Source organism: Eretmochelys imbricata, chromosome 2 (genome assembly GCF_965152235.1).
Source record: "Eretmochelys imbricata isolate rEreImb1 chromosome 2, rEreImb1.hap1, whole genome shotgun sequence".
Lineage (NCBI taxonomy): Eukaryota > Metazoa > Chordata > Testudines > Cheloniidae > Eretmochelys > Eretmochelys imbricata.
In genome coordinates, this window is record NC_135573.1 from 182,186,001 (window position 1) to 182,197,262 (window position 11,262).

The 11,262-nt window shown below is 44.5% G+C and overlaps 1 protein-coding gene across 1 annotated transcript in view; it reads right to left on the reverse strand.

Annotated features, from left to right (window-relative positions):
* The window catches only part of AVL9 (AVL9 cell migration associated), a 69,265-nt gene extending 59,373 nt beyond the window's left edge, over window positions 1-9,892 (reverse strand). Inside the window, exon 1 of the mRNA XM_077811061.1 lies at window positions 9,635-9,892. Coding sequence (XP_077667187.1) covers window positions 9,635-9,730 — 96 coding nt within the window. The 5' untranslated portion in view covers window positions 9,731-9,892. The remainder of the gene's footprint in view (window positions 1-9,634) is intronic.
* Between the last annotated feature and the right edge of the window lie 1,370 nt (window positions 9,893-11,262).

Consider the following 11,262-nt stretch of genomic DNA (forward strand, 5'->3'; position numbering starts at 1 on the left):
GGCAGTTAGACGAGCACAGGAGGGCGCGGTACGCATCAGAGAAGCTTTGAAAACCAGTTTCATGACTGGCCAGGCTATGGTGTGAAAGTTCTGTTTGTTTCTCCTTGATGAAACCCCCCGCCCCTTGGTTCACTCTACTTCCCTGTAAGCTAACCACCCTCCCCTCCTCCCTTCAATCACCGCTTGCAGAGGCAATAAAGTCATTGTTGCTTCACATTCATGCATTCTTTATTCATTCATCACACAAATAGAGGGATCACTACCAAGGTAGCCCAGGAGGGGTGGTGGAGGAGGGAAGGAAAATGCCACACAGCACTTTAAAAGTTTACAACTTTAAAATTTATTGAATGCCAGCCTTCTTTTTTTTGGGAAATCCTCTGTGGCGGAGTGGCTGGTTGGCCGGTGGCCCCCACACCGCATTCTTGGGCATCTGGGTGTGGAGGCTATGGAACTTGGGGAGGAGGGCGGTTGGTTACACAGGGGCTGTAGTGGCAGTCTGTGCTCCAGCTGCCTTTGCTGCACCTCAGCCATACACTGGAGCATACTGGTTTGGTCCTCCAGCAGCCTCAGCATTGAATCCTGCCTCCTCTCATCACACTGCCGCCACATTTGAGCTTCAGCCCTGTCTTCAGCCTGCCACTTACTCTCTTCAGCCCGCCACCTCTCTTCCCGGTCATTTTGTGCTTTCCTGCACTCTGACATTATTTGCCTTCACGCATTCGTCTGTGCTCTGTCAGTGTGGGAGGACAGCATGAGCTCGGAGAACATTTCATCTCGAGTGCGTTTTTTTTCTTTCTAAGCTTCACTAGCCTCTGGGAAGGAGAAGATCCTGTGATCATTGAAACACATGCAGCTGGTGGAGGAAAAAAAAGGGACAGCGGTATTTAAAAAGACACATTTTATAAAACAGTGCGTTTCAGGGTAAACCTTGCTGTTAACATTACATACATAGCACATGTGCTTTCGTTACAAGGTCGCATTTTGCCTCCCCCCACCGCGTGGCTACCCCCTCAACCCTCCCCGCTCCCTGTGGCTAACAGCAGGGAACATTTCTGTTTAGCCACAGGCAAACAGCCCAGCAGGAATGGGCTCCTCTGAGTGTCCCCTGAAGAAAAGCACTCTATTTCAACCAGGTGACCATCAATTATATCTCACTCTCCTGAGGATAACACAGAGAGATAAAGAACGGATGTTGTTTGAACGCCAGCAAACATACACTGCAATGCTTTATTGTACAATGATTCCCAAGTACGTGTTACTGGCCTGGAGTGGTAAAGTGTCCTACCATGAAGGACGCAGTAAGGCTGCCCTCCCCAGAAACCTTTTGAAAAGGCTTTGGGAGCACATCCAGGAGAGCCACGAATGCCAGGGCAAAGTAATCCTTTCACATGCTTGCTTTTAAACCATGTATAGTATTTTAAAAGGTACACTCACCGGAGGTCCCTTCTCCGCCTGCTGGGTCCAGGAGGCAGCCTTGGGTGGGTTCGGGGGGTACTGGCTCCAGGTTCAGGGTGAGAAACAGTTCCTGGCTGTCGGGAAAACCGGTTTCTCCGCTTGCTTGCTGTGAGCTATCTACAACCTCATCATCATCATCATCATCTTCTTCGTCCCCAAAACCTGCTTCCGTATTGCCTCCATCTCCATTGAAGGAGTCAAACAACACGGCTGGGGTAGTGGTGGCTGAACCCCCTGAAATGGCATGCAGCTCATCATAGAAGCGGCATGTTTGGGGCTCTGACCCGGAGCGGCCATTCGCCTCTCTGGTTTTCTGGTAGGCTTGCCTCAGCTCCTTCAATTTCACGCGTCACTGCTTCGGGTCCCTGTTATGGCCTCTGTCCTTCATGCCCTGGGAGATTTTGACAAAGGTTTTGGCATTTCGAAAACTGGAACGGAGTTCTGATAGCACGGATTCCTCTCCCCATACAGCGATCAGATCCCGTACCTCCCGTTCGGTCCATGCTGGAGCTCTTTTGCGATTCTGGGACTCCATCATGGTCACCTCTGCTGATGAGCTCTGCATGGTCACCTGCAGCTTGCCACGCTGGTCAAACAGGAAATGAGATTCAAAAGTTCATGGTTCTTTTCCTGTCTACCTGGCCAGTGCATCTGAGTTGAGAGTGCTGTCCAGAGCGGTCACAATGCAGCACTCTGGGATAGCTCCCGGAGGCCAATACCGTCGAATTGTGTCCACAGTACCCCAAATTCGAGCCAGCAAGGCCGATTTAAGTGCTAATCCACTTGTCTGGGATGGAGTAAGGAAATCGATTTTAAGAGCCCTTTAAGTCGAAATAAAGGGCTTCATCGTGTGGACGGGTGCAGGTTTACATCAATTTAATGCTGCTAAATTCGACCTAAAGTCCTAGTGTAGACCAGGGCATAGTCTATTATATACCTTCCAAGTTATAGACCATGAAATTACAACATCATAAAGAGTGATAAAATAAAATATTCTTAAACACCCAACCCAAAACCCTACAAACAAAACCTTCATATTTGACTTCAGAAATGTTCCCAGTAACGTTTTCGGATATTCTTTGCTATTTCTCAATTACAGTTACTCAAACATTTTGCTTTCATAAAGAGCACTAGTTAAAAAAAAGTAAATGAAATGGAGGAGTCCTTCAGGACCCTTTTCCTGCACACTTTTCCTTGAAGACTAGTCAGACCGATGACTTTCCTACAAGCTAAGAAAGGTTGCCTTTCCAGAAAGTCACATTTAGCTTGGGGGGGAAGGGTGTTACAAGCCTGTCTTGCAAAACTCTTAGAGGATGAACGTGCAGTCTCTGCAGCAATCCCACAGTAGGGGATTGAGATCTGAACACCATATCCCAGAGTGGATCACAGAACACACATTGTAGTCCACAGAAAATGCCCCAGTGAGAATTCCAAGCAGTACTGTCCCCCTTGGCAAGCACAGCATCTCCTGGTGTTCCAGGGAGTGCAGCTTCTGTTCAATGCTTTCTCCCACATCTACCTACCCCGGCCAGCTACGCTGACTCATACAAACAGGGGAAGCTGTGGCCCTACTCTCAACCCACCACATCCACTTTGTAGAAGTTATTTCTTGAGCACTGCATGGAGAACACAAGAACTGGGGCAATGCTCCTTATGCCCTCCTCCTCCCATGTTCATCCATATAGACTCCGAACACAATCTGCAGATTTGGTATTTTATATATATATATATTATATATATATGGTGCAGACTAGACATTAAAACAAACAAACAAGCAAACAAAAAATGGAGAGCGAGAGGGGGGGAACGGATGGAGAGAGGCAAGCTCAAAAATACCTTACTTTCTTCTCTAAGTCACTGATTTGAATCCGGCACAGGTTAGTAGTCACCTAGACTTCAGAGTCTCAGGTGAAGGAAGTTTGGTGGTCTCAGTCCAGTTCCTGGTTGAAAGATTTCCACCTCACCAAAACTGCACTATGATTGATTTTAATTTGTCCATCTTATTGGCAAGCCCAGCACAGAGGCCATTTGGGCATGAAGATCGGTATCTTCTAACCCCAAAGGTCATCTCTCCAGGAGAACACATTAATGGGGCAGTGGGGGAAATCATTCACTGCTACTACATAAGCTGTACCTGTCCTGTGGCTTAGTTTCTCAGACTGCCAACCTGGTACCTTTCATCAGCAGTAAATTTTCTCTTTTTCTTTTTCTATTTTTTTTCCCTCTCTCTCTCTCACACACAGACAAATAAAAAATAGTGTCTTTTAATCAGGCATCATATAATTGCTCTCCCAAAACTTAAATGTAACACATTAGCACCAGTTGGTCATCTTGTGTCAGAATGTCATCCCAAACTGAAATTAGATAATTACATGCCAAACAGAGAAATCCAAGAAAGATTTTGTTCCTTAATATTTGTAACTTTTCCCATGCTCTGATTTTTTGTGTGTGGGTAGGTTGTGGTAATAAACAACTAAACCAGTCTCAGTGGAACCCTGAGAGCTGCCAAGTTAAAACCCGTACTGTACAGAAGGCAAGGAAGAGCAGGAGCAATCATATTATAACTAGTGCTTTACTGTACAATTATGGGGAGTCAGTTTTGATTATCTGATTCAGACAAAGGGTCACAAGGCCTGATTCACGGCTGGCCTGCACCTTGTCTAGTCATTTACATCAGTGCAAAGTAGGTGTAAAATGCTACCAAATCAGAATGGTAACATTTTACATCCATTCCATATTGGCACAGGCTACTACACAAGGTGCAGAATAGCAGTGAATCAGGCCTGCACAGTTTATAAAGCTGTATCTTGGAAGTGCTGCTGGTCTTTCTGACTATACAGAGTCTGAGGCAGGAACACAGCTGAAGGGGAAGCGGCTGCTCCCTCCTATCCATCCTCCGGCCTTACTGCTCTGTGGCTGACCAGACAGGCACTAAAGATAATGGTATTAAATATTTTTAAAACAACCCATTAGATGTTATTAAATATTCTAAGTAATTTTATTCATAGTAAAAAACTATTTTGATTAAATTAATGCCACTGGGGACTTTCGGCAACTTTCATAAGTTGATGGATGACATTTGCTATTTTATTTCTTATCCAGAAAGTGACATTCCGTATAATTTATCGCAACAAATGCATCTACACAGCAAGTGGCAGAAAGTCTCAGAGCCTGGGTTGACAGATTCAGGCTTGCACTACGGCACTAAAAACAGCTGAGTGGCCCTTTGGGCTCAGGCTCGAGCTGTGGCTCTGAAGCAAAGGGAGGGGTTTATGCTACACAGCTGGTTTTAGCACCGTAGCCTGAGCCATATAAACTAGCCATCAGGAAGTTTAGACTTGAAATTAGATGAAGGTTTCTAAACATCAGAGGAGTGAAGTTCTAAGGGGAGCAGTGGAGGCAAAAAGACATATCTGGCTTCAAGACTAAGCTTGATAAGTTTATGGAGGGGATGGTATGATGGGATAGCCTAATTTTGGCAAGTAATTGATCTTTGACTATTAGTGGTAAATATATCCAATGGCCTGTGATGGGACACTAGATAGGGTGGGATCTGAGTTACTACAGAGAATTCTTTCCTGGGTGTCTGGCTGGTGAATCTTGCCCACATGCTCAGGGTTTAGCTGATCGCCATATTTGGGGTCAGGAAGGAATTTTCCTCCAGGACAGACTGGCAGAAGCCCTGGGGGGTTTTCACCTTTCTCTGCAGCGTGGGGCACAGGTCACTTGCTGGAGGATTCTCTGCACCCTGAAGTCTTTAAATCACGAGTTGAGGACTTCAATAGCTCAGACATAGGTCAGGGGTTTGTCACAGGATTGGGTGGGTGAGATTCTGTGGCCTGCGTTGTGCAGGAGGTCAGACTAGATGATCATAATGGTCCCTTCTAACCTTAAAGTCTATGAAAGCCTGAGTTTGTTGATGACCCGGGCCCTGAGACTCAATGCTGCTCGCTGTGTAGACTCATCCCGTAAGTGCTGCACAGAAATCCATCATAGCACAGTATTCAAATAGATTATCGCCTTTCTTAATGTATTGCTGCAGAACATATCAAATACCAGAGGGATCTAGTCTCCAAGACAGTGTCTTCTTCCCATTCTAAGAAGTCATTATCATATCCACATCTTCTTTGTGGTGAGGAGGTATGGTAAGTAGCTCTTTCTGAATATTTCATCAATGTCACTACAAAAGTAGTCAATAATGGATGCTAAACCAGCAGTATACTTAGATGCCTGCTGCTACAGGCATCTAAGTATACTGAAACTGAACATACGGCTCCTCAACATGCTTAAACTCTACTAGCCTGAGAGATGCCCATGATCTGTTCTTGAAATCAGGATTCTTGATTTCATGCTGCTTCTACACACTGCAAGTCTATCTCAATGGTCAGTGGCAATTCTGAAATTTGCACAACTACCCAGAAAATGTAACTGTCAGCTTTCTCTAGTTATTCAGCAAACACTCTATTTCATGTGTTGTAAATATTTGTCTCATGTTATATAAGACAGCTTTACCCAGAAGAAAACACAAGATGAATTAGCTTAGACAAGAGCGTTGCAAAAATTACAAGTTAACCTCATAAGCTCACACTATAAAATCATGTCAAATGGGTTGATGCTCTGAGGTTTTTTATACAATCACCAAATAAATGATTTTCATGTACAACTAGTCGTGGTTCTGTACAAAATTTTAGAAAAAAATAAAATACACCCAGAAAAAAAATATTTACAGCATTATCTTTAACATAAATTACATTTCTATTCTATATAGCTTAGCTTTTCCTATATTTATCTTCCTATTCCTGAACAAGGGTAACGGGAGTAGACAGACACTTAGGTAATCAAAAGATATCTATACAGAGCAATTCCAATCTAATTAAAATGTCTATCCTCAGAGCACATAAAGGTCCCATTACTTTTGCTATCTATTAATAATCATACACAAAGAATCCAGAATATATATGCCAAGTGTTATATCTATAAAATGTACATCTACATAGGCAGCAGTTTTGCATTACAGATTTTAATTTCTAACAAAAAGAGATTACTTTAGACTGAAGGACAGTCAACTAAGAGGTGCCAATGTATTTCAGCATAACACCAAGATTTGCAAAGAGATTCAATTTTATATGAATTTTCTGAAAAAACATAAAAGAACCTCACAGATCATAGTACTTGAAAAGTTTCTCCAGTGAGCAGAGCTTGTGCTAGATGAATGCTTTTAAGCTTCAGCCATTGTTAGTAAGATCAGAGGAGGAGTTCTATGAGTTTTTCTTTTTTGTTTTGTTTTCTACCTACCCTACTGTGTGGTTTCAGAACATATCCCAAAATATTAACAATGGGTCTTTGGTGCCTTAATGAAATGAGCTGGTGGCTTCAGACCAATCCTCAGATAATAATCATCCACATCACAGAACACACCATCACAACTGGTATCCTTGTTGGGGAGTCTCAGCAGAAGCCAAAGATCGCATAGGCACAGAGACTAAACTATACTCTCATTTTTAGAAATGATCCTTCCAAGACAGCATGGACATAAACTGATGGAGTAGGGAACCTTGCAATGCCATTGTCCATGCTGAATCAGTCCTGTAGATAAACGGATGAGGGACTATTCTATGTGTCAAGCTGCAACAGTTCAGAAATACAAAATTCATTTCCCCGCCCCAAATATGCTGCCAAAAATAAATTGCCTACAGAACAGTTATCACTTTGATGGTAAAGTGCAACCTGTAAAGAGTGTGAATATGAGAGAAAATGCGAAGGAGGGGGAAAAAATGGACAAAAAGAATGATAGAACTGTTTGTGTTAAGAAAAACCATTAATAACTTTCATGGACATAACAAGAGTTCACAATATAACTGAAAAAATGCTTACTATAACTACTGACTGAGCTTTGGAAATCTTTTACTCAGTAGAAATAGTCTCACTATGGCTCTCACTGCAGATAAAGATAATGCAGCCTAATTTGATGACTGTTTAGGTAACAAACAAAAGACAGCACTATTTAAGAGTTTTTTGCTGGGAGTAGAGATGAGAGAGGTTGTCCAGGATTTTAAGAGTTGAGATGAGATATATCTAAACTAATCTCACCAACCTAACTTAACTTTAAAAATCAGTAAACAAATGTACATTACAGGGCAACAGTAATTCAGCATTAGGCCATTTAACACTGTTATGCAATGTAGTAAAGTCTGCCAATTGCTGGATTGCAAATCTGGACATAGCACTGTCTGTCTTGACAGGGAGACAACAGGAGAAGCGACTCTGAACATGCCATTTATGTTGATTCTCCCTTTTGATACCCAAAAGCATCTACAAGAGACATTCCAGACTCCAGCGATCATACAGACCTTAGAAATTTAAATACTATGATAAAAAAGCTCTTTTAGTTAAACAATGGAACAAGACAATGCAAAAGATGAACGAACAGTCATTGCTTTATGGCACAGGCCAAAATACCACACAGGTTTGGACCAAAGTCCTGCACTGCATCATTGCTCTGAAAAAGGTAAGGGGAGAAGTAAGAGAATTCAAGGAGTATAAAGGATGATGCTCTTTCCCCTTACAGTCCCCATTAAACAACTGTAAAAAAAAAATCATGAAATAGCGGAGAAGAAGGATATACATACCTAACATTTAATACAAGCTTAATATTCTGAAGCCACTGAACTATTTATCCTTTTGTTAAGGGTATGCCTGTGATGTTGCAGTGACATATTGGGCTATCAGAGGCAGAAGGTGGAGTAAGCTAGAATTTACTCAACTCTTATTTTTTTAAGCTGTCCTCCATTTATAAATGCTTATCTGTTCCAATACTGTTTTTTAAATCTCTTTCTTTACCTTTTGGGACATGCCCATCCCCTATAGCCCATTCCTGATCCGTATCTATTATTGTAAATAGCTATTTTAGTTTAAAATATTTTTGTCTGCATAGTCAAATCCTATTCTGCCAACTCTGTTTAAGATCACTTTATCCTCAGAAAAAAGTCCTTAAGTCTGAAATTAGAGAAAATCATTTACCCATCGGAATAAATATTAACCTTGGTATAGCCAACATTTACCAATTAAGCAAATTGAGTCATTGCTTCTCTAAGGACTAATTCTTCTCAGAGGCCAGTCAGAGCAAATGCAGCCTCACCCACAAAAGTTTTGTATTGGTTTCAACTAGAATATCTTTTAAAAAAAAAAAAAATTCAAGCATACACACTGAAAAAAAGCACTGAGCAGCCAACAAGAAAACCCAGAACCGTAGGACCTAGATGTCGTATGTACCGTCATAACCAATCTCTACAATTGAAGGGGAGGGGGAGAGGAGGGTGCATGAGAGAAAGAGAAAGAAACCAGTATGGTACATGGAACTGAAAAATAACAAATAATTAATGCACAGAACTAACAGACCTGTTAAATCCCATGCATCTGGGGGAGTCTCCCTCCTTTGGGGCCCCAATTTTATCACCCTTATTCACGCTGGGGTGTACCAACCTCACAGAAGTACTCACACTAAACTCTATGGGACTGCTCACCAAAGTAAGTACTACTCAAGGAAGGAAGGGTGACAGAAATCAGGAACCCAAATTAGTTCTAGGGATAGCATTAAAAGTCTCTTTGGTGATGAAAGGATTTTGCTGTATTTGTCAACCAAGATTTTCAATAAATGAGCGAAACCTCCAAATCTCATTCATATTGTCACCCCTCCTCCCCCGCAGTGTGAGACACCCAGCAAATGACCCCTGCCAAAAATAACAATAATGCAGGCACACTTTTATCTTTCATCCTGGTGCTGAAACATGAAACACACAAGCACAGACACAGGAAGAGGGACCCAAAAGCGGAGGGGGTTAGCTGTGGGGTAGGAAGATGAAGGGAAAGGAAGATGTGCGTAGGGCAGGGCAGAAGGATGGAGGAAGGCACACAGGGTAGGAGGGGAGCAGATAAAGAACTGAAGACGGGGAAGAAAAGGCTGGGGAGATAAGCAGATGTTGTCGGAAGGGGGTGAACAGAGGTGAAAGCCGGAGGGGGGCGGGGGAAGGAAAGGGTGAAAGGCGAAGGAGGGAGGCTGTGGGGAAGGGGGAATTATGGCAGGCGGGGAAGGGGGAGGAGGAGGAGGAGGAGGAAGCACAGGGCAGGAAGCAAGCAGGCCGGAGGGAGGGGGCAGGGGCGCCCGGGCCTCTCCCCTCACCTGGCAGCCCTTCTTGTGGTGGAACCCGACCACCACGATGTGCAGCACCGGCCCCCGCTGGCTGCCGGGCGGCGGGGTCTTCCCCTGCGTCTCCATGGAGCCCCGCGCCGGCCTCTCGGGAGGGTGTTTACAGCGGGCCGGGCTCCTCTGCGCGCCCCGCCTCCCCCGCGCCGGGGCCGACACGGAATAAGCCCCGAGCCGGCCAGGGCCGCTCCGCTCTCCTTGCCTGTGCCGCCCTCCTCCGCTTCCGCAGCGCCGCAGCCGGCCCGGCCCGCCCCGCCGGGGGTGGAGCGGGGCGGGGGCGGCGCAGAGCACGAAGGCCGGCCGACCGGCCGCCTGCCTCCTGCTGCGAGTCCTTCTGCCCTTCCAGCTGCTGCCTGGCCCTTTCCTCGCCTTCCTCTTCTCCTTCGTTTCTCTCCTTCTCCTTCCTTCCATCCTGCTCTCGCTCTCTCTCTCGTCTTCACATGCTGGAGAAGGACAGGGGCTGAGAGGGGGCTGCAGGGCCAGCGGCATGTGATACCACACCCATTTGGTGGCCGTACTGTACCTCCCGCCTACATACACACACACCCCCTACATCCTTTGGAAGCCTATTCTGTCTACTTTCGGATGAGGCACGGGGACGAGCTGTCAAATCGTTGCTGTAAAAAGGGGGGTAAACAGTGACATCCTCAACAGGTTGAAATGACCACTCTGAAATAGTTGCAGTCATTAATTTTAAGTGGCTGATGCTATATCTTATTTCAAGGCATACAACTGGGTTTCTTTGTGAGCTCAACGCACCACAGCAGCTATCCAAAGGATAAAACATAAGCAAATAATCAAGGTGTAGAGGAATCACTGAAAAATAATAAGACCGGTGACATTTCTAGTTAACATCATTATCATCATCATGATCTCTGTTGAGAGTGCATGGGTTTCCACGGTTTTCATTGCCTTGAACTTAGCATGTACATAGTTCTGTGCTGGAAAGACTACAGACAAAGTTGATTGTGCAGCAAGCCCCTACCGGTACAGGCACAAATAAGGTCTTGAAGAAGCTCAGAAGCGATTGGGCCCTTGAAGAATACAGGAAGTAATTAATCATCCACATTTTCCCATCTATGTTGCAATGGTGATCCAATATCTTGTTTACCAACGTGTGAAGACATCCAAATCTTTGTTTGCCAAGATGTTTTGACATAATCTTCAAAAGTGTCCTCACATGGTGGGAGTTTGGCCAGAAACTTATCCTTCATGCTGGCTAGGTTGAAGCACAAGTAATTCAGGTCCCTTTCGTTCTTTTTTCCCCCTTGCTGTGGTCATACAGCAGTGCTACCAACTTCCTTGCTGCAGAAATTCTGACTTGTCCATTGCTCTCTTTCAATTTGACAAGTAAATTCCCTTGGTTTGACATGAAACACAGATTGTTTTTCCCCCCAATACCAAATAGGAATGACACAGAATCATTGTGACGGTCCCCTCTGGTGTTATCTGGACCAGTGATCTGTTAGGTCACTCCAATCCTTGACTCTGGGAGCCAGCCTTACCCTGCTGTGTTGTGAGAACCCCCACTCCCGGGCTGTTCACGCACAGCTTCTGGCATGTAAGCTGCTCCTTGGATTGTCAACCAAATGACACTAGCCAAT